Source organism: Hipposideros armiger, unplaced genomic scaffold (genome assembly GCF_001890085.2).
Source record: "Hipposideros armiger isolate ML-2016 unplaced genomic scaffold, ASM189008v1 scaffold_449, whole genome shotgun sequence".
NCBI lineage: Eukaryota > Metazoa > Chordata > Mammalia > Chiroptera > Hipposideridae > Hipposideros > Hipposideros armiger.
Window position 1 is genome coordinate 365,195 of NW_017731799.1, and position 24,819 is coordinate 390,013.

A 24,819-nucleotide genomic window follows, 5' to 3' on the forward strand; every position below is an offset into this window, starting at 1 on the left:
AATAAACCCTTGACCAAAGACTTGTAGATCTGCCTGTGCTTGTACTTCAGAAGTACAAAGTACTGTACATCATGAGTGTTTGGTGGTATTTGTGGGCTGAGAAATATTCTGGAATTCAACCACTAATTTAATGCAGAACAATCACTCATTTATTCACTCATCCAACAAGTTTGTATTAAGGGCTTTCCTATGCCAGGCATTCTTTTAGCCTTGGGGATGCAGCAGTGAAAAAAACAGACCCAGTTCTCCACCTGCATGGATCTTGGAAAGAGGCCAACAATAAACCAAATATGTACGTGTGTGTGTATGTGTGTGGAAATCACTCTAAAGAAGAATACAGCTAGAATCAGGCTAGAGAATTATGGGAGTGGTAAGACTATGCTTTTAAACCAGGAGGTCAGGGAAGAGCTCATTGTTCTGAAGGAGGTGGAAGAGTGACTGTGCAGCTACCTGGGGAAGGAGCCTCTTAGGTAGAAGGAATGCAAAGCACAAAGGCTCTGAGGTGGGAACACACCTGACATGACAGAGTAACAGCAAAGAACTGGTGTGGCTGGAGCAGAGAGCAAGTGAGGGGAGTGTATAAGATCAGGTCCAATAGAACACAGGGTGGGGTGGGGGCTGGTCATGTATTACCTGATAGGCCATTGTCATTATTTGGCTTTTACTTGGTGTGAGATGAGAAATCTTTGTAATGTTGATTAGAAAAGTGACAAGATCTCTTTTTGTATTTTAACAGGGTCACTCTGACTGCTGTCTTCTAAACAGCCTGAAGAGAGGGCAGAAGCAGGGAGATTAAATTGAAAGGCTATGACAATAATCCAGGTGAGAAATTGTGGCTTGGACAAGAATTTTAGTGCACTGTGGTGAGAAGTGGTCAGACTCTGTATGTATTTCAAAAGAAGAGCTGACAGCATCTGCTAAAGGACTGGATAGAAATGTGAAAGAGAGAAGGATAACGTCACAGTTTGGGACCTGAGCCATGGTGAGGTGCAGTTGCCTTTCACTGAGATAGGAAAGGCTTAGAGAAAAGCACAGAGCTCTATTTCAAAGAGGTTAAGTTGAGATGCTGATGAGGTATAAATTTGGCAGTTATCTGCATACAGATGGTATTTGAAGCCATCAGACTGGATGAAACCATCAAAGGTGAGTATGTAGATAGAAAAGAGAAGTCAGAAGAAAAACGTTCTGGGTTCTCCAATGGGAAGAGATGGTAATATGACGAAGTAGAGGAGCTGAGAAATAAGGATGGGGAAGAATATTTAAATTACCAAGAATTAAGATAAGAGAAGTGTTGGAGAGTGCAATAGTGACCCAAGAGCTAAACTATTCAAGGGATAGACCATACAAAATTATTATTATGCAATCAAGTAGAATGACTCAAATGCTATAAAACCCAACAGATTTTTAGTCTACAATGGAGCCATATGTTAACTCTATGAACTATCCTTTAGCGCCACCTGCTGGACACAGACAAAAGGCACTAACTATAGAAGAATGAAGCCTCTAAGGAAAACGTCCTTGTGACTTTCATACATTTCATAGAGGGTGGAAAAAAATAGAAAAGTTCATAGCGTACCATGCTTAATTAGGTAATCACTGGAGTTTCACCAGAGGTCATCAATTTCACAAAGCTTGGTTTCTGAAATATCTAGGGGGGAAAAAAGAGATAAAAGAAGGGTATATAAGAAGAGGGAAGCAGAGTTTGGGGAAGAGTGTAAACAGGCACGCAAAGGGATGAGAGAGAAGCAAGCAGAAATGAGACAGAAAATTATCTATATTCTATAATTTGTCTTTGGGGGAATATACTATGTATTTTGTTATTTTTTCGTGTGTACATGTGTTTCCCCTCCCGCAATAGGTTAAAGTTTTCTGTAATCAGGTATCGCATCTTAAACATTACTTACTTGTGACATGCCCACCCTACCTGTACCTAGTATAAGGTCAGGCAAAGAGTAGGTGGTTAGTATTTACCAAGGATTGACGTACAAAGAAGTAATCAAGAGTAAAGGTAGTTGTACAGCAATGTGAACATACTTAACATTGTAGATTGTAGAACTGTACAATTAAAAATGTTAAGATGGTACATTTTATGTTATGTGTTTTTTTAACCACAATTAAAAATAAAAAATAATTTTAAAAGGCAACATGAAGGATCCTTGTGGTGATGGAAATATCCTATATTTTGACCGTATCTGTGTCAATATCCTGGTTGTGATATTGCACGACAATTTTGCAAAATGTTACTCCTGGGGAAAACAAGGTAAAGGGTCCATGAGATCGCTCTGTATTATTGCTTGCAACTGCAAAATAAAAGGTTTAATTTAAAAAAGAATAAAGATATAATAAAACAATTTTGAATTAAAAATGAACTGACCAAAAAACAGCATGAATAAATTAGATATTTTTTCTAATATGAGAGGGTAGTCTACAGATCATCAAAGTAGCTGTCTCAAGTTCAGCAAAGTTGAAAGCAAATTGTTCAAATCCCTTGGTAATAAAGTGTTGGCAGGAGCAATATTAGAAGACAATCAGATCCAAATCTAGCAGGTCGGTAGGAGAATAGGCTGCATACCTTAGGTTTTTGATAGAAAATTCCCAGGTATCTTTCCTATAATAAATAACCATAATGAAGAAAACCACATAACAATATGAAAAATTCAAAGTGAGATATTAGCAAAATGAACCGAGCATTGTATTAAAATAATAATACCACATGACTATGATTTATGAGTACATTGTCGTTTGCCTATCCAGCACCCATTTGCTCTTCACTTTTCTGAATGGAACCCAGTGTTATTCAGGTATCCATCTCTTCCCAACTTGCCTCAGGGAAAACAATCTTATCCCCAACTCCAAGGACGGATTTGTTTGTCCTAAAGATAACTCCCACTCCCTTGAAAGTTCCCTTGACAGTGGCTGGCTCAGGAATTGGCATGGACACAATTCAGGTGTATGAAATGCAAGGAGACACTTTAGGGTCCTTTAGGAAATTTCCTCCTTGCTTTTGCGGGAGAACTTCCTGAAATGACTCTTTTCTGTCAAAGGTAAGTAAGGAAGCATGTGGCCCCAATTGCTACTGAAAACCATTCTATGACTACAGGAATATCCACCTTAGAACACAGCTGATGTTGTGGGGAGAAGAACGGAAAGACTGAAAACCTTGGTTGTGAGATGACTGCTGTGCACTGGATCAATCAGCCATGCACTTGCCATACTTTTTGTGTTCTGGTTATTGTGGACAAGAAACGGGGTTCTATGGAAAGTAAGCTCACAGAGTGATCTGATCATAAATCCCTAACTGAGCAGGTCATGGTGGGTCGTCACGCCTCAGGCATATAACTTCTTTAGTAAAAGGTTTCTCTTTGCCTTAAGCAAGCTCTGTCCACTGTTTCTGTGCATCCAGGTGAACATGCCTTTGAAATGTCCCCTTTCAGACCCTTCTTCCTAAAGCATGAGAACGCATAATCTTAACTAGCCTGTCATCTGTTTCCTGCCTTCCTTTCTCCCACCTTCATGTAATCTTCCTTACATTCCCTCCTTAATTTCAAACGCATAAAAGAAACTGCAAAACTGTTATATTCTCAGGAGGATTTGAGATCTTGCTCCCTGGCATATGTCGTCAGTTTGGCTCAAATAAACTCATAAAAATTCTCTACAGGTTTGGATGTTTCTTACATCAACATTATGTTCATCAATACATTTCTTTATTGTTTAAATTGGTGTGAGTTGGGCTTTTTTACTATTTTTAGGTGAAAGCATCCTAACTGATAAAATGACGTGGTTGGGGATTTATTCTTGGAGTGACAGTTTTGTTCCATATTGGAAAAGATGCTGATAACTGTATTTCATGATTCCATCAATAGGGTAGAGGAGAAAAACAGCAGGAACTACATTTTGAGATATACTGAAGAAGTATTTGTGAAAATTCAAAACATATTTGTAAGAGATTTTTCGCTTGTTAAACAATGAATAGGAAAATACTTATAAGGCCTCTCAAAAGATGCAGACACATTTGGGGAATGTAGCCATTTGAATGTAGCCATCTCTTTCCCTTTATTCCCAACACTAATTTATATGAGTCTCCTGAGCAATACAACTGCTGGGGTCTATAGGAAGATGGATGAAAGCAAGATCTTAGGTTTAGTTGGACTCCAGCAGAGAGAACCAGCATAGGGCTTTCTTTCCCAGGGGCAGGGTGATTGTCTGGAGACCGTTTCAGGGAGCCCAGGATTGGCAATGGTGGATTTGGGAAGAATGTAGCTTTCAGAGATTAAAGGAGCCCCTGGAGAAAATCACCATCTGTTCTGATAAAATGTGCCTGGTTACTGGGCTCCATAACATTAAGAAGCTAAGTGGGTGAACTAAGCCCTCCTTACTGGTGAGATGGGTAAAGTACATAGAGACCAGTGTCAGGGAGTTGTACCCAATGCACATAGGAGGGGAGAGGTGTCAGTCTGACTTCTACACCTGCAAGTCCCTGAAATGGAAACTAGTTTGCCTCCCTTTTCCTCTGACCACTGCCTTTTAGGACATTTAAACAATCTTACCAATCAGATAAACAATAGGTGCTTCAATCAGCTGAACAGTAACAACTCCCACCTAAGGAAGGTCACCAGTCAAAGACAGGATGACAAGTTGTAACAAATACAAGACATGTCCAAGGAAATGAAGCTGCTGGAAGAGACAGACAATGCATTAGTGGGGGGGGAAAAAATAAGATCAAATAAAGGGAGTCATTGGCAACACAGAAAAGAATTTACGAAGCTCAAAGATAGAATTTACCAGTTAAGCAATTCCAAATAGAAGATGAGGAGTTTACTGTTAAGGTCCAAACTACTGGGCTTGGGAAAACAATCCAAAAAAGAAAGAGAAATCACAAAACCTTTAGACAAAAAGAACAAATCACTGCCCAAAGAAAAATAATCAAACTGGCACTGGACTTCTTATATGTAACACTAGAAGCTAAAAAAATTAAACCTACAGGCTTGTGAGAGAAAATAATAACTATAAACCACAATTCCCAGCCAAGATATTCCATCTCACTTGTCCAAGAAAATTGAAGGTAGGCATGAATTCAGAGATCCTATCACCTAAGTGGCCCTAAATGAGGAATTTTCCTGAGGAAATTCTTTAACAAGACCTCAAGCCCAAACAGACATTAAGATAGGGCAAGATGAAGAGGATAAGAAACAGTCATGAGCAATGAAACACAATATTTAAATCTGTATTATATTTACACCTATTTACCTAAATGAGTAAGGATAGACTGTCAGGGAATCTGTATATAAGAGCAAATGTTGACTCTTGAAACAAAAGAGCATTCTTTATAGACAATTTAACAATATTAAATAAAAAATACTAAATTATCTCAGAAAAACCAGGAATTGGAGGGAATAGTAACTGAAATCATTCTAGGTTTGGAGATCCAAGATGGCAGAGTAGATAAACGCTATACTTGCCTCATCCCATGAACACATCATAATTACAACTAAATTATAGAACAATCAACCTGGAGAACCATCTGAAGTCTTGCTGAACAGAAGTTTTATAACTAAGGATATAAAGAAGCCACTTTGAGACTGGTAGAAGGGGTGGAGATGCAAAACAGGTTGGTCCCATAATCGGGAGATATCTCAGCCACAGACATTTCCCACGAAAAAGCGAGGGACCCCAGCTCCCCATACCAGGCTCCACAGCCTGGAGTACTGGCGCCAGGAAGAGGAGCCCCCACAAGTTATGTCTGTGAAAAGCAGTGGGGGTTCTTACTGTCTGGGTGGGACAGGAGGCTTCAGGAAAACCCAAGCATCCTCTTAAAGGGCCCGCGCAGGCACTCACCTTGGGCTCTGATGGAGGGACAGTGATACTGGTGGTTTCAGAGACATGGGGCGAAACTGAGTTGTGTAACTTCAGGGCAAGGAATGGAGAGACAGTCCCCATTTTCTCTGTGTGGGGTTGTCCTCCCATGCAGTTGGCAGGATAGTGCCATATTTCCTGTGTTGAGCCCGCCCCCCACAGGCCAAATCTGAATCTGATTGGTCTGGTGAGCTCTGCTGCTCCACCTTGCTGACTCACTGAGACCCTGCCTCACCCAACTTGCTTACTGCAGGAAGCTTTATCAGTGGCTAGACCTTACAGGAGCTGGCAGGTGGCAGCAGGCCTCAGAGTTTCCTGGTTCTTGCAGAACTACCCCAGACCTGGAACTGGCGGCAGCTGTCCTCGAAATATCCGAAGTGGTTAAAAACAAAGACCTACAACCAAGGGTACTGTACCCAGCAAGGCTATCATTTAAAATCAAAAGAGCTTCACAGACAAGAAAAAGCTAAAGGAGTTCATCACCACCAAACCGGTATTACAAGGAATGCTAGAGGGACTTCTTTAAGATGGCAAAAAAAAAAAAAAGAATAATAAAAATGGCAATAACATATCCATCACTAATTGCTTTCAATGTAAGTGGTTTAAATGCTCCAATCAAAAACATAGGGTGACTGAATGTACAAGAAAACAAAGCCCTTGCATGTGTTGCCTAAAGAGGCTCACTTCAGATTGAAAGTTACTCACAGACTGAAAGTAAAGGGATGGAAAAAGTTATTTCATAAAAATGAAAAAATGAAAAGCTGGGGTAACAACACTTTACCAGACAAAATAGACGTTAAAACAAAGGCTATAACAAGAGGCAAAAAAATCCCCCAGTAATCCCACTTCTGGGATTTATCCAAAGAATCCCACTATTTATCCAAAGAAACCCAAAACATTACTTTGAGGGGACATATGCATCTATGTGTTCACTGCAGCATTGTTTACATTGGCCAAGATGTGGAGGCATCCCGGGTTTCTGTTGATGGAAGAATGGATAAAGAGGTGGTAGTACATATATACAATGGAATATTGCTTGGCCAGGGAAGGGAATGGGTTCTTGCCATCTGCGGCAGTAGGGATTGACCTGGAGGGTATTGTGTTGAGTGGAGTATGTAAGACAGAGAAAGACAAATGAATGTGATTTCACTTATATGTGGAATCTAAAGAACAAAATAAACAAGCAAAACAGAAACAGAATCACAGATACAGAGAATATTTTGATGGCTGCCACATGGGAGGTGGGTTGAGGGGGTGGGTGAAAAAGGTAACGAAATTATCGTATTTCCCCATGTATAAGATGCACCTTTTTGCGAAAAATTTGGGATCTAAAAACTGGGTGCGTCTTATCAAGTGGTTGTAGATTATTTTACTTGCATTTCCCACTTTTTTCACACTTGTTTTTGTGCTCATTGTTGTAGTCTTTTTACTTGCATTTCCTGCTTTTTCGCGCTTGTTGTCTTTGCTCTCATTGTTTCACACTTGTTACCGGTATATTATGGTAGGTTACGTTTTGCCATGTTCTGCCCAGAAATGGCTCAGAAAAGATTTTCGTACAGTGCTGAATTCAAGTTAAAGGTGATCCAGTTTGCAAAAGTGAATGGAAATCATGCTGCTGAACGTAAGTTTGGTCCTCCTCCAACTGAGAAAACAATCCAAGACCGGCTATGAAAAGAAGAAACCCTACTGAAAACGCCATGGCAGAAGAAGGCCATGAGAGGCAATATATGAAGACAGTGATTCATCATCAGACACAGATGAGGACAAGCTAATGGTTGGGAGTTTTGACAGTGATGAGGAGTTGTATGAATTTTATGATGAATAAAATTTGAGTTCAATATCTTTAAGTAATACTTTTTTTTTTCAAATTTCGGACCCCAAAATTAAGATGTGTCTTATACATGGGAGCATCTTATACATGGGGAAATACGGTACAAATACCAAATTGATAGTTACAAAATAGTCATGGGGATGTAAAGTAAAGCATAGGGAATATAGTCAATAATATGGTAATAACTATGTATAGTGCCAGGTGGGTACTAGACTAGTCAGGGGGATCACTTCTTAAATTATATAAATGTCTAACAATATGCTGTACACCTGAAATTAATATAAAATAATATTCAATGCCAACTGAAAAATTTTAAAGGGGGGGAAAGTTGAAGGACAATGAGTGGTCAAAATTTCCAGGTAAAAACAAGTAAGCCATGGGGATGTCATGAACAACATAGGGAATAATATTGTGGTAGCTGGTACGGTGTCAGATGGTTGCTAGGCTTATCATGGTGATCACTTGTTTAGGTATATGAATGTGGAATAACCATTGTGCACATCTCAAACTAATATAACATTGTATGCTAACTATATTTTTAATAAAAATCTTTCAAAAAATAAAATAAAATTACTCTAAAACTTTTCACTTAAGACCAGGTGAAGGAGAAAAAATCATATTGAAAAATATTCACTGATCACATGCAGGCATGTGGGAGATTGGGGATAATTAGCAGGCACCTCTGGGAGGGCTCAAGCTGGCTGGTTGTTCGGATGCTCCAGGGCGCACCTAGGCGTTCCCTGCTCTCCTCACTGTCTTCATTTGTCTGGGGATGTGCTGCCTGTACAGGCCCTGAAATGCTCCTTGATCATATAAAAGAGCAGGCTGAGTGACATGAAATTGCCAATGATTGGACCATAGTTATCCTAGAATCTTTATATCACAGAGAGTGGAATATAATATTTTAGCCAAGCCAATATCCAAGGCTATCTGCCACAAACATCACATTTTTCCTTTGGTGTATATGTTACGTGGGAGATGTTAGTCTTTCTAGCAACTGATTTGCAGGCCAGCAATTGTTCACCTTGGGCTGAGGACTAACGTCCAAATGAATTTCTCCACCACAGCTGCTGCAGCTGGTGAGTACTTGTTCGTTTGCAGATTTTCAGGATTCAAGCTGCACAGATTTCAACAAATTTGGAAGGACAAAGGAATAAGCAGTCTCTCTTTGGAGAATTAAACAAATGGTTCCAAGTCATCAAGCAGTCTCTCATTGTCACAATATTTCTGTGAAAATGGCAATTCCCTACACTGTCAAATTCTCACAATGGTAGACACAAGATCCAAAATGAAATTTCCCACTTTATAAAATTTATGGGATGCAATTTAAGACGAATTTAATAAACTAGCATTTTATGTTGACTATAGAATTATTTACAGTAACATAATATTGATAAATTGAAAATAAACAAAACTTCCAACAACAAGATTGGTTAGATAAATAATAGCATCTTCCAATTTTTTTAGAATTGCAAATCCCCTTAAGTGGTTTTAAAGTATTTCCAGCAATTTTGAATGGCATGTGAGAAAGAATTGATTTTATATTAAAAAAAAGTTTTCAAATATTTCATCAATATATTAAAGATTATGTCATAAAATTTCTTTAAATACAACAGATGCAATCAGGTCTGAGACATTATTAGTTAATTAAAAATGATCAAGTAGATAGGGAGTCTTAAAAAACAATGTATATATACCCTAAATATTTTATTTTAATATAACACATTTACATGTAGTTTCATTGAAAATATTTTCATATAATACCAAGGCACGATTGAAATTCTTACATAAGCCACATTCATGATGCATTAGTTACAGTTGCACTTTTAGTTTTCTTAAATTGGAGGATGAAAACTGTATATTTTATGTGTAAAATCCTCAAAGATTTTAAAAATAATCTTGTCTATTCCTTTGCAGACCACTGATATAGACCAAGCCCACAAATTCAGTTAAGTGATAATCCTCTGTACAGTCTTTCTCCCATTTAACTGAGCCCTGCTGTTTATTTTATTTATTTATTTATTTTAGCTGAGCCATCCTGTCACCTGTTGGCAGCTCAGCGGCAGCTCAGCTCAGGCCGGACTCCAACCGCTGTTGCTCAGAGCTCAGACCTTTGAGCGATCTCTTAACCAACTGAGCCACTCAGCCAGCCCCCTGCTGTTTATTTTAAATTAAGCAGGAAAAGCATAAATTGTTGTCACATACATTTTTAAATGACATATTGTGTTTGGTTTAGGGATTGAATTGCATAACATAGAGAGGAAATTTACATATTAATTATTAGGAATTAAAACAGCCAATCACTTTATTTTTCTGACTATAATTTCTTGTGTTGTCTTTTTTAAAATTTCTTGTTTCAAAATGACAAGAAAAAAAGTTTCAGACCCTCAACTGCAAAACAGTTTTCTGTCATTAACACTTTGTAAATGTGGTTAGACTTTATTTCTGATCAATGAGAAATTAACTCCAACATACTCATAAGATATAACTGTCACGCTTTGTTTCTCTTTACCACATGGGCTTTCAAAGCATCCTCCAGATCTCAGTGTAATGAATAGAAACTGATGAGATGAATTCAACTTCCTGAACAGAAAAATCTGGAGGTGGACTTGCAAAACTGGTTGCACCTGACCTTCAGGGTTCATTTGCCCTCTCAGTCCCTCACCGAAGGCCAGTGACTGAGAATAAAGACAATAGGAAGCACTGTGCTGGGAAAGTGAGCATGGCAGCTCTGCCCTCCAAGGCGTTCAGACTGTTCTGCTTTAATGGGGGAATGTTTAAGCCATTTTACTTGACAAGTTTATAAATACAGAAATGAAAACATGTGTTCTGACTGTCCTTAACTATTGGAACGTCCTAGAAACATAATAGAGGAATGAAACAATGTTATATCATTACGAATGACACTGTAGAAGTAGATTTATTTACATGGAAAGATATACTGTTGAGTGAAAAAAGCGAGTTATAAAACAGCTTGTGTGGCATGAGTCCATCTTTGCAAGGAAGAAGTGTTGAAGTACACATAGCAAAATGTTCCCAGCAGTTATCTTGGTGGGAGGGAAAAAAAATGTTGGATTCCTGGTGTTTTTTGTTTCTTATGTTTTTTCAGTATTCCTTATTATGTATTACTAATGTAATTTAAAATGAGGCAGGTATTATTTTTAAAAACCAAATACAAGTGACACAGACAGACCATAACTGTCATCTCCCACAGTTTATTTTAAAATAATGCCCTTTATTGATGTCCTGAGACGTGAATTACATGGTCCTCAAGAAGAGGCGGAGTAGACAGGTTATATGGGTGCTAAAGTCATCTATCGACTGACACACCATGGCATTACACGTCTTCAGAATGCAGCATTTATCGTATAATTGCTCCTTCAAATACTAGCTATTTGCTGATAATGGAATAACAAACAGAAACAGGCACTGGTAGTCACTATGAATTACTGGTAGTCACTTTAGCATAAATTACTATAAATTACTGATAGTTAATAATTTCTCTAATAAATACTCTGATAAATTCTATTTTTGTCCATGATTACAAAATTACTTTTGCAAACAGAAGCATCTTACATTGTATATTAACATGTGTGAAATATCTTTAAATACACCTTTTTAATATTATTGTAAATATAAGTTATCCATAAGGTACCCCCCCCCCAAAAAAAAAGCTGAAGGATTTACTAGGTATCAAATTATCTTCTATTTGACACAGCAAGACCATCTTTCATAAGGAAATATTGTACAGACAGGCATTTTTCAGTTGCCTCCAATTAAAATGATTATAGAGGTATTTACCTAATCTTGTCTTCCGGACTCACAACTTCCTGAAGGTTGTGGTTTCATTTTAGTTGAAATACCCTGGTGGTTGTTTGAAACTTTATGCTTTAAGGATGAGAAAACCAATTATGTTATTTCAACACATAAAAGTAGCATGATCCCGGAGGCTATATTTTAGAAATCTAAGTTTTTCCCATTATACTCAATATAAATCATCCTCAAAAAAAGAAACAAAGATGATCATGAAAAAAAGTCACATTTACATTTGAAGTTTTTGGGAATTCTTTTAATGTTGCAGGGTTGGGGTTGATAGCTCATTGGAGGCAGAGATGGTTCAGACACAAACTTCATCCTCAGTTAATGCTAGTGCTCTGTGAAGGTGGCAAGTGCTTAGCACCTCTGAGCCTCTGTCTTTCCGTCCTCAACCTTCAGGTGGTTTTGTGAGTAGTCATGTACTTAGAGTTTTACAGCAGTTCCCAGTATCCAGGTGTTCTACATCTTTGTCTCTCTTGCCATCTGTTGAAGTGGAGGGCCTCACTAAGAAAATACACGGTTGTCATTTTGAGTGTGTTACTCCTTAGCATGTTTAACTCTATACATGTACAGAGGTTTTCAAGCCAGGGTATCAATGATACTGTTCACATCTATATTTTAACTCAACAAACATGTCATTCAAGCCACTATAAATGAATAGGTAAGAGCATAAGATGTCAAGAGAAAGAATAATTTGGGTATTTATCTAGTTCAGGAATTTAATTTACAATAATTATAAATTTGCATTTAATGTATTTTTTTGGTCATGTAAATGTTATTATTTGCAGAAATCTGAATGATACCCAAATCTTTTCCTAAATGTCCTAGTACAATCATTTTACCTGCTCTAATTAATTTTATGAGATTGGCACATACCACCACAAGATAATCTCCATGGTAAAACCTCGGGACAGATGAAAAACATCATGTTGCTCATCTGAGATTTTATATAAATCATATTCTATACACTTTATGGCATAGTCTAGTTTACACAGTACTTTTAAACAAACTATTTGGTTGGGTATAACTCCATGAAGGTGGGTATTCCAAATTAACGTATCAGGTAATGGAGACACAGAGAGCCTACAGGACTTTCCAGGTCACACTGTTAGAAGTAAACTCTGGTTCTTAAAAGCTTGGGTTCTGGAATGAGTTTTGAAAGAAGTCTCCCCTCCACCACCACCATCCTACCTCACTGGCTGCAGGAATCCTCAGTCCTACAGGCTATAGGAACCTAAGGCATCCATTTGCAACAACCCAAAGGGAATGTACAAACAGGAGGTGCCGAGGGGTCCTCAAGTCAAATAGGCACTCCCCCAAGCCACTGGTTGTCAGGAAAACAAGCCATCTCCTGGGCCTGTCCTCCTGCTTCTGGAAGATGTAAGGGTACATTGATTGATTCACCCACTAAAGAAATGCTTACATAGTACTTATGTGCCTTTCACTCGCTAAGGTATAATAAATGCTCCATGAACAGGACAGACTCATCTCCTGCCCCGTTAGAACTGAAATATCTAGTGGTGAAGATAACAACATATCAGGAAATTCCTACACAGGGTGGTTAAGTGCCAAGATGAGTAGTCCAGGGTGCCAACAGACAACTAAGAGAGGGGCACCAACCCTGGAAGTTTGGAGGAAGTGCTCTGAGTGGAGACATAAACAACAAGAAGGCATTAGTCAACTAAAATAGCAAGCAGGGGAGAGGGGAAAGAAAGAACAGCATGTGCAAAGACCCAGAGGCTAGGAAGAGTGTACTGAGTTTGAGGGACTGGAAGTTCAGTATGTGTAAATTGTGCAAGCTGAGATCCTTACCAGTCACAAAACGAAGTCTGGATTTTATCTTGACAATAAAAGGGGCTGGCAAAGGATTTTAAGCAGAGGACTGTTGTATAAATCTTAAGGAAACTGCTGAAGTAATGCAGTTGAATGATGGTAGGGTGATCTAGACTATGTAATGACAGGGGGAAAATATGAAATGGATGCAGGAGATCTTTAGAATATAGACTCATAAAACTGATGACTGATTGATGTGGGTGGTAAGGGAGAGGGAAGAATCAAAGTATAATTCTAATAGGATGAGGGCCCCCAAACTCTTTAGCTTGGGGTGCCCTCAGGGAAGCACAGCACTGGCATTAGGGGCCTCCTTCTTTCAGCTTACCTCCTCCCTGGGTCTCTTCCCACCCCTAGACTTACTTGAAGTTTTTCTTGTTTTATATGAAGGAAACCATACTTTACTTACCGTGTTTCCCCGAAAATAAGACCAGGTCTTATATTAAGTTTTGCTCCAATAATCTACATTTATTTATTTATTAATGTACAAAAATCTACATTTATTCAAGCAGTCATGTCTGGCTGACGATTTTAACTGGGGCTTATGTTTGAGGTAGGGCTTATATTACGAGCATCCTGAAAAATCATGCGAGGGCTTATTTTCCAGGTAGGTCTTATTTTGGGGAAAACACAGTAGTCCTGAGAATTAGATATTGCTTCCTTAAGCTATGTGAATGAAACTGTAATTCAACCAACTTCAAGATATTGCTTTACTCCTTCACAACAGAAAGAAAATTAACACTAAAGAAAACCCCACTAAATATAGAGCATATGAAGCATACAGATCATTACATAATGCAGACCCATGCCAATTTGTCTTAGAGGATACTAAGAGGGTGGACACAGACAAGTGACAGGAACAAAAAGGAAGGGTTTAATTTGGCACATACTCATTAACATAAGCTGGGAGGTACTCATAAATTAAAGACATCTTTACAATGTTTGAAGGATGCTAACTTGATAATATCGAAGGTAGTTAAATCTTCCTTTTTTTTTTTAGCTGGCATAGCTAATAATCATTTAATTTACTCAAGAACCTCCAGTCCATGAGGTCAGGCAGTCAAAGAAAAACTTGAGACATATAAGAATGTCATGACTGGGGGGAATGAATGCTTTTTCACAAGATTTACGTTAAATGAATTACTAGAATATGTCATCTGCTTGGTTGTAGGACATGTCTGACTCCACGACCCCAATACCTTCATAACTGTAGTTTCTATCATTTGAAGTCACATCACTTTTACTCTTCTTCCTTTTCAATGGCTTTCTTCCTTGCAGGTCAGACAGTTCACACATGGCAGAACTCACAGGATTAAGTCCTTTGGCAAATGGAACCTCAACCCCACTTGGTTCAACTGAATCTGAGTGATTCGCTGGGGGTAAAAGTTGGTCACTCCTTAGCCTTTTTCTTATTTCTTCTTCTTTAATCTGAAACACAGTATTAAAGAATGAAAGGGAACCCAAACAATGTTCTCCAAGTTTTCGTTAATATTGCTTATAATTAACATTGATGGCTTCTGTATTTCATTATTCAGCCATTTAACAAACATAAGTTGGGGAATTACTGTTGAAAAGGACAAGACACACTCCCTGCCCTCAAGGCATGTCTGTCCAGTCCCTGTGCTCTGGAAGGCTGAGCAGAGAGATGGGAATGAAGGCAGTCCGAGCAAGGCTGTGAAGGCTGGTTCTGGTGGAATGACTGACACAGGGTCATGGGGACCACGTGTGTGAATGCTGCAGGAGCTGTCTGATGGTCTGTGCGGCCTCCCCTCCAGATCCCATCTTCCACCCTCACCCCTCCTCTCACCCTTGGGCCCAACTGAAGTTTTCTTTTTTCTTACGAAGAAAACTCCATACCTTACTTAGCTCTGAGAATTGTATATTACTTCCTTAGGCCATATGAATGAAACTGTAATTCAACCAACTTCAAGATATTGCTTCATTCCTTCACTGCACACATACAAAAAATTAAATATACAGCATAAGAAGCATACAGATCACAAAAATAATTAATACAAATCCACACAATTTGTCTTAAAGCCGCTGATAGGAAAGGTTGGACGTGAGCTCATTTCAGCAGGTAGCACCCCCCACACACACACACATACACACTCAGGTACCTTCCTGCGTCCCTCCACCGCCTGCATCTTCTCCTCTAGGTCCTTCATTGTGAAATCTTTTACTTCTTTTTTGATCTTAAGCTTTTTCAGCCTGGTTGGTGGCTTTCTCAGAGGCTTCTCAGTCGTGTTCACCTGGAGGAAGACACTTTTTAAAACGGAGAAACAAGCATATTCCCTGTCAGAGAAGAAAGAGAGGAGGTGGAGTAAACACAGTTTAAAATGTAAAACCTAAAAATCTCAACTTTCCAGTGGCAGATTTAAAAAACAACAACTGGTGAAAGCTGGTAACAACAGAACTGATTCCTAAAGGTCTAATTCTCCTGGTAACAATAGAACTAATTCCTAAAGAAAAAAAATCTATTAGATGCCTAGAAAAAACAGCTATTTCAAAAAACAAACAAACAAACAAACAACAACAACAAAAAACACATCATGACAGAATGCAAAGATGTCCTGAAACTGGAAGAGAATTCAGGAGAAAGGAAAAAAAACTTGAGAAAAAATACAAGATGGAAAAAGTGGTGAATGAGCAAGGAATTTGTGGTTCAAGGTAAAAGTTAAACCTGATGATTTTATAATATTCTACAAGCTACAGATGACTTTGATTTGGGATCATGATTAGTTTTTAGTACTTCTGGTTTTGTGTAGGAGAGAATTCACTCTGTGCTGGGCTGTGCTGTTACTACTTTACAAATATTTTCATGATAGCATAAAAAAAAAACCTTCCTATTTCATATGACTGACAACCCTTTAATCAGTTCAAAGCAGTAATAATAACTTTCTGATTATAATTTCTAGTTACAAAGTAAAATTGTTGTAAAGGGTTTATAAAGAAAGTTTTATTATATTTTTTCTTTTATAAACTAGGTTTTTAAAAGGGTACATTAGTTATGAAAAATTGAAATGATACATAAATAATCTCCAAATACTCTGTTTAGCCACCTGGCCCCCAATCCCACTCATCAGCATGAACCATTTTAAAGAGTCTGGTGTGTGTCTTTCCAGGAATTCTCTATGCATATATATTTACATACATATATATGTATAATACATGTGTAATGTTAAACAAACATAATAGGATTATACCATATATACTGCTCTGTAATTTGCTTTCTTCACTTAATTTTTTTTTTTAAAGATTTTTATGGGGAATTGAGGGGATGGGAACAGCGCTGGGGAATTGGGGGAAGGGGAACAGCCAAGTTGCTGTCTTTTTGTTCTTCAGTCTAGTTGTGGAGGACGTCGCTTCACTGGCCCAAGTTGGCACCATCATTGCGCTCTTCCCGGGTGAGGCAGATCAGTCACCAGCTTCTGGACGGCTGCTCACTGTGGCTGCTGGACGCTCATGCTGGCTGCTGGCTACATACGGTAGCCCATGGCAACCCACTGCCACAGGGGCTGCAGCCTACGCCGTCGCCGGCGACTCACAGCAGCCCAGCTCCAGGTTGAGCTGTTGTTCAGCATCTTAGCTGTGGAGGGCAGTGTCACTGGCCCTTATATGTGGGATCCGAACCGGGGCCCTCTGGTGTCCCAAGCCAGCTCTCAACCATCGCGCCACTCGGCCAGCTCTCTTCACTTAATTTTATATGGACGTTTTTCTAGGTCAATATACATAGATTTATTATGACTGGGGAAGGTCTTAATGAACTCCAAGGCCTCATTATAAAATGAACTGAATATTGTCCTAGATAATTTCTCTAAAGACTTTTAAAGATAAAAGAGCTATTGATATTCATTGCAATATCAAAAAGACTGTCTCTTCAGACTGCAATACTGCAGGCACTGAGAAAATAAATCAAACAGAGAGACACTTTAGCACAGCAGAAAAAGGCAACAGACCTGGACTCAGACAGACCTGGGTTTGAATTCCGACTCAGCCACAGTGTGGCTTCGCATGAGTTCTTAAATTCTGTAAGCCTTGCTTTTCCTATCTGTAAAATAGGTTTAATAATACTTTTTCACAGGGTTATTATTATTTTTTTTTTAAAGAAAAAAGGAGGGAGAGTAGGTAGTGGCCATTCAGGAAATCATAATTACTTTCATTCAGTGAAAGCAGTGACTTTTCCAATGACAGCACGCAGGATCATAACAAGATACAGCAGTTGTCACAGAGAGCAGGAATGAGCATTGGATCCGGCAGGTGGCCTGGGCTTTAACCCCGGTCTACCACTAACACTCACTGTGTGACCTGAGACAAAGCACCTTTTCTTTTTGTCCTCAGTTTTCTCAAATGTAAAAAACATGGAGGGGACTGAGGAGGGCTAAGGTTCCTTCCAGCTTTAAGATCTATGATTCTTGGAAAGTCTTTTAAAGGGAAAACATGTGTCGAAGTTTTGACTCAGTTACAGCCTTGAGTCAGTTTTATGTGGCAGAAAGTTGTTTACCACATAAAAACTGTGGGATGTTTGTCAAAGCAACTTTCCCCTCTCCCATCATTGTATCATTGCTATGACAATTTGCTCTAAGGCTTCTTATTGGCAAAAGCCATCCGCTGACAAGAGGGACATATTTGCCACGGAGGCTCAACTAGAGATACTGTGAAATCAGTATGAAAACAATTTTTTAGGGAAGTTCACTTATCGAGGGCTAAAAGAAAATGAAATGGTAATCCAAGATCCTATAAAAGGAAGGCTCATTTAGGCTTTACATAGGAGTCTAAACCTTGACTAAAATGATTACATCAGCAGTTCTGAGAGAATTTAGGATTTCCAGTCTGGGTGGACTCTTCCTGTGGCTTTATCCCAAAATGATGCCTATGAAATCATGTCCTTCCTTTCCTTGTAGAAGTTAATCCTACCTGTGTAGCCACATCCTTTCTTGAGTTTGACATTTTAAGTAAAAGCACTGAAAAGCCTGAGGAAAGATATCTGTATTTTTTACCTCTGAATTTAATGAATTCAGGATTTATCAACTGTTGGCACTTAAAAATGAAAACAATGATCACATTATACTTAGAGAGGTGCTATCCATAAAAACTCTTTAAAAATCAACTTTAAAACCTATAGAAGCTACCTGTTCAATTACTTTCTTTAAGAACGCCATCAGGACCAGCTGAGTGGCTCAGTTGGTTAAAAGTTAACTTAAGAGCATGGGCTCTGAGCAATAGGGCTGCCAGTTTGATTCCCACATGGGCCAGTGACGCTGCGCCCTCTACAGCTAAGATTGTGAACAACAGCTCGACCTGGACCGGGGCTGCCGTGAGTGGCCAGCGACGGCGTAGGCTGCAGTGGGCTGCAGGGAGCTACTGTCAGTGCCCGGCAGCCAGCGTGAGTGGCCGGCAGCCAATGAGAGCTGCTGTGAGCTGCCGTGAATGGCTGACCAATGGCCAGCGACCGATTGCTTCAGCCGGGAAAAGCGCAATGATCACAATACCAACATGGGCCAATGGACGTCCTCCACAACTAAACTGAAGAACAAAAGGACAGTAACTTGCCTGTTCTTCCCTGATTCCCCAACTCTGTTCTCCACCCCCAATTTCCCAATAAAATCTTTTTAAAAACAGAACACCATCAGAGAACTGCCACACCCAAAGATGTTTTGATAAGATTTGGGTTTTGTTTTTAGCCAATCTAACTGTATAGATTACTTCTTACAGCTACTGTGTGTTCCTCTGAGCTTTCCTGATTAACTATTGACCTAAATTTTACTCTAAATTGTAACTGAATTAAATGTAACAACCTGGCTAAGAAGGGGACAGATCTTTGTCTAAAATTCCCTTGAATATACTATTGCTCTACATACAAAGTCTTGTTTTTAAAGTATTCTCATATTTACTATTATGTTTTCCTCCATAATATTTTATTTGAAAGTTTTTTAAGCAACAAAAAAAAATAGTGTTTACATGTCTGACTGGATTTATCACATTGTAGAACCTGGACATCAATGTCCCTTTTTGACTATCCTTTCTGTTTCCCTTGACTCTTTGATTTTTTTTTTTTTAGCCAATTTTATCGTGTGTTTTTTTCTAAACAATTATTAACTATTAGATAGTTAAAAGTATTAGTGTGTAATAATACCTCCATTCTTAATATGGTTCTCCTTTCAGTCCTTCAGTATTCATTCTTGTGTTTTCACATTGGCCTCATAACTTTCCCCGAAATATGCAAGACACCTGGTGTCTGACACACATGTCCTCAGCTACACATGAATTGAAAGAGACTTTACCTATGACACTGAGCAATTACATCCTTCATTTCCATACTCTTCCTGGGTATAATCTTGTACCTGAAAATGTTCTATTTTCAGGAATACTTTAGAATTATCTTTCACAATGAGTGGGGGATTTCAACTTCAAAAGCTTTAACCCTTCCCAGCTTTATGATGAACCTGAGGCCTTGATGTTTGTTGAAACACCAGGGCAGTGCTTCTCAACCTGGGCTGCCTGAGAGGACCATCTGGGAGCCTCTCAGGTGCACTACACCTGCCCCCCCCCTCACCTGCCACTGATCCTGGTGGGGCCTGGGCACTAGGAGTTTTTTTTTTTTTTTTAAAATTTTTTTTTATTGGGGAATTGGGGGGATGGGAACAGTGCTGGGGGATTGGGGAAGGGGAACAGACAAGTTGCTGTCGTTTTGTTCTTCAATCTAGTTGTGGAGGACGTTGCTTCACTGGCCCAAGTTGGCACCATCACTGCACTCTTCCAGGGCGAGGCAGATCAGTCGCCGGCTTCTGGACGGCCGCTCACTGCGGCTGCTGGCCACTCACGCTGGCTGCTGGCTACACACGGTAGCCCATGGCAACCCACTGCCACAGGGGCTGCAGCCTACGCCGTCGCCGGCGACTCACGACAGCCCAGCTTCAGGTTGAGCTGTTGTTCAGCATCTTAGCTGTGGAGGGCAGTGTTCACTGGCCCTCATATGTGGGATCCGAACCGGGGCCCTCTGGCATCCCAAGCGAGTTCTTAACCATCGCGCCACTCGGCCGGCCCTGGGCACTAGGAGTTTTGAAAGCTTCCTAGATGATTCGATTGTGTAGCCAGTTAAGAGCCACTGCACTCGGCAATAAAAGGCACAGCTGTGTGTTACTACTGGCCTATTGCAAGTCTGACTTATGTTGGGACATATTGGCCTAATTCCAATGCTAAAACAAAACAAAACTCACAAAAAAGACAAAACAGCTGTGTTATTCTTGCCTATCTCTGCAGTCCTGTCACATTTCAATTTTTTTGAGAACACTCCAGCTATGCTGCTGACAGCCATTCCATCTCTATAGGATATGAAAACAGCCTTCATCTTTGGCTCACTTAATGTTATTGAAAGTCAAGCCCATAGTTTTCATTTTTTAAATAGAGACATTTCTTTCGCGATGTAGCTTATATTAATTAACTTTCTTGGGGCCCTTGTGAGGGCTGAGTCTGAATTCATTCATCTCTGGCATTTGAATCAACTAGGTAATGTTTTAATGCTATTCTCACTGGCATTAGCATTAAGGTTTTGCTGCATTTCCTTTAAGAAGGCATCACTCAGCTATTCATTGTTTCCACAATCTATCCTCCTTCAGATTGCTCTCCTGTCTTTTTCTTTTGACACACCTTTTTTTCTGACCCCCCCGCCCAGAAACTCACCTACAGATAAGGGGGGAAAAAAATTTCTCCTCTCTCTTTCCATATTAAAGATACATCCTTTTTTTTAGTACTTTCAAACAAGGTACTCCAAAATGCCTTGTATTATACCATGATACCACTGTACAAATGTAAATTATCATTATATTGGCATTATCTTTCCTATTACAAGGTCCATTTTTACCTTCCTATTTCCCCCATGTCCTCTTATTATTGGCAGCCTGATAATATCCTTCATTAGGTTTAGCAATTTCCTCTTTTTTTCCCCAAGTACTTTCACCAGGCCTTATTTTCCTTCTTCAAAAGAAAATGTCACTTTAGCTTTTATTCAGTAGTTCTCAGCATTTCCAAAACAGCAAAATAAATTACCTTTATTCAAACACTAAGTGACTTGGTCTAGGTGGCAAACTTGATTTAAATAGCGCATCTTTTTATTCCCAGTTGACTATTTTCCCTACAACACAGGGATCAGCAACCACTGAGGAGCCATTTATGTAATTTCTGGTCTCTATTTTCACCACTTCTGTCTCTTTCTTTTTTTACCCACTCTTTTTTTTTTTTTTTTTTTTTTTTTTTAGCTGAGCTATCCTGCTACCTGTTGGTAGCTCAGCGGCTGCTCAGCTCGGGCTGGGACTCGAACTGCTGTTGCTCAAACTCTTGAGCGAGCTCTTAACCAACTGAGCCACTCGGCCGGCCCTTACCCACTCATTTTTAATCGAGCTTATTTTCTGTTATTTCTTCTTTTCATCTTCTTTCTTCCACCTATGCTTTAGAACTACTGGTGCTGCCTGGGCACATTGGCTTAAAAAAAAAAACCAAATAAACAAGAAAACAAGGAGTTCCATTCAGGATGGTGGAGTAGATAAATGCTCTGCTTACCAGCTCTCACAACCGCATCAAAATTACAACTAAAATACAGAACAACCATCATTGAGAATTACCTGAAATCTTGCTGAACCAAAGACCTATAACTAAGGGCATACAGAAGAAGCCACCTTGTGAATGGCAGGAGGGGTAGAGACACAGAACTGGCTGGTCTGACACCCTTGTGCAACCATTAAAAATTGGGAGGGATATCTCAGCTGTGGAGGTCCCCTCCCAAAGGAGCAAGGGGTCCCAGCACCACATCAGGATCCCCAACCCAGGTTTCCAGTGCCAGGGAGAGAAGTACCCATAATTTCTCATTGTGAAAACCAGCGGAGATTGTGGCTGAGTGAGATGGAGGGCGGCTGGAGTCCAAGACGCTCTTCTTAAAGAGCCCACACATGGGCTTACATACCAATGGAATCACTGGCTCTGAGCTCTAGCGCTGAGCCAGCAGCTGGAGAGGAGACAGGGACATATGGGGGGAACCGAGTTGTCTGGCATCAGGACAAGGGCTGGAATGACAGCTTTCTCCCAGACAAAGGAGCTGGAAGAAGCCATTCATGCAGATGCAGGCAGACACCATATCCAAATCTCCATCAAAATGGCTGAAACCATTTGTTCACCATGCCCGGGTGATTCTGACACCTCACCCCACCCAACTTTCGGGCACACCCAAGCTGCTTCCAGTGGCTTTTTTGTACAAACTCCCTGCCTTGACTCATGCTGCAGCCTTTCTAGAGTCCCTCAAAGGTTTGTGGAACCCAGACAAGCAGCATCTGGCTTGAGCATGTATCATACCTCAGGCTGAGCAGCCCTAAGCCCAGCACTAGTGGCAGCCAGTCTTGGTTTGTGGCCTGGCCTCTTGAGGCACTTGCAAGCATGATGCAGGTAGTTTCCATCTGCAGATTGCTTTGTGATTCCTGCTGGTGGCCCCAGGTGGGGCAATGGCTACAGCTGAACTTGACCTGCAGTGGGTCCCCTCCCAAGTAGCGCTGGGGATGGTGCATCCAGTGGCCAGCTTTGAAATGAGCTGGAGCATTACTCAGCTGCCTCCAAGGACTACACTCCCAAGGGGCAGATTGGGCAGGCACCAGAGCCCTGCTGAAGCAGATCCTGCTCTGTAGGGTCAGCCCCTGGACCATAACTCCTCCACTGTAGTCATAGCCAGTCCTCACAACCAATGAGCCCAAGGGTCAATCCCTCCCACTGGCATGCAAACAACAACCAAGGTTCAACTACAAGAGGAGGGTGCACACACCCACACAAGTGACACACCAGGAGTGTTTGGCTCAGGTGACTAGGAAGGCTGTGCCTCTGCGTCAAACAGCACACCTACTACATAAGACCACTCTACTAAGACTAGGAGACATAGCAGCTCTACCTAATATATACAAACAAACACAGGGAGACAGTCAAAATGGGGAGACAAAGAAACATGTTCCAAATAAAAAAACAGAATAAAGCTCCAGAAAAAGAACTAAGCAAAATGGAGACAAGCAATCTACCAGACTCAGAGTTCCAAACACTCGTCATAAGGATGCTTGATGATCTCAGGGAGAACTTCAACAAAGAGATAGGAAACAAAAATGGAGATAGAAAATATAAAAAAGAACCAGTCAGAAATGAAGAATACAGTAACAGAAATGAAGACTACATTACAGGAAATTGACAGTAGACTAGATGAAGCAGAGAACTGAATCAGTGATTTAGAACATAAGGTAACAGAAAACACCCAATCAGAACAGCAAAAAAAAAAAAAAAAAAAAAAAAAAAAAAAAAAAAAAAGAATACAAAAAAAAAAAAGGAAAGTTTAAGAGGCCCCTGGGACAACATAAAAAATACCAACATTTGCATTATAGGGGCACCATAAGGAGAAAAGCAAAAGCAAGGAACTAAAAACCTATTTGAAGGAATAATGATGGAAAACTTCCCTAATCTGGTGAAGGAAATAGACATACAAGCCCAGGAAGTGCAGAGAGTCCCAAACAAGATAAACCCAAAGAGGCCAGCACCAAGACATACATAATTAAAATGCCAAAGGTTAAAGACAAAGAGAGAATCCTAAAAGCAGCAAGAGAAAAGCAGTTAGCTATCTACAAAGGAGCTCCCATAAGACTGTCAGCTGATTTCTCAACAGAAACTTTGCAGACCAGAAGGATTGGCGTGAAATATTCAGTGATGAAAAGCAAGGGCCTACAACCAAGATTACTCTCTCAGCAAAGTTATCATTTAGAATCAAAGGACAGATAAAGAGCTTCCCAGACAAGAAAAAGCCAAAGGAGTTCACCACCACCAAACCAGTTTTACAAGGATTCTTAGAAGGACTTCTTTAAGATGAATATATATATATATATATATATATATATATATATATATATATATATATATGTATATATGAATAATAAAATGGGAATAACTAAAAAATGCTCCAATAAAAAAATAGGGTGGCTGAATGGATAATAAAATAAGACCCTTATAGATGTTGCCTATAAGAGACTCATTTCAGATCAAAAGACACCCACAGACTAAAAGTAAAGGGATGGAAAAATATATTTCATGAAAATGGAAACAACAAAAAAACACACAAAAAGCTGGAGTAGCAATGCTTATACCAGACAAAATAAGCTTTAAAACAAAGACTATAACAAGAGACAAAGAAGAGCATAGTAATCCCACTTCTGGGTATTTATCTGAAGAAATGCAAAACATTACTTCAAAGAGACATGCTCATTCATATGTTCATTGAAGAATTATTTACAATAGCCAATGTATGAAGGCAACCTTGGTGTCCCTGAATGGATTAAGAAGAGGTGGTACAGATATACAATGGAATATTACTCAGCCATAAAAAATAATGAAATCTTGCCATCTGAAACAACATGAATGGACCTAGAGGTTATTATGTTGAGTGTAGTAAGTCAGACAGCAAAAGACAAATGTCT

General features: G+C 39.6%; 1 protein-coding gene across 3 annotated transcripts in view; it reads right to left on the reverse strand.

The window, feature by feature from the left end:
- STMND1 (stathmin domain containing 1) overlaps positions 1-24,819 on the reverse strand; it is a 54,757-nt gene that overhangs the window by 14,765 nt on the left and 15,173 nt on the right. Inside the window, exons 4-6 of one of the 3 annotated variants that reach the window (XM_019665716.1) lie at positions 15,451-15,582; positions 14,530-14,758; positions 9,813-12,004 (exon numbers count right to left, since the gene is read on the reverse strand). In XM_019665716.1, the coding sequence (XP_019521261.1) occupies positions 11,916-12,004; positions 14,530-14,758; positions 15,451-15,582 (450 nt within the window). In that variant the 3' untranslated portion in view covers positions 9,813-11,915. Of the gene's footprint in view, positions 1-9,812; positions 12,005-13,887; positions 14,759-15,450; positions 15,583-24,819 lie in introns of those variants that run through there. The other 2 variants (XM_019665718.1, XM_019665717.1) reach the window with 2 other exon arrangements.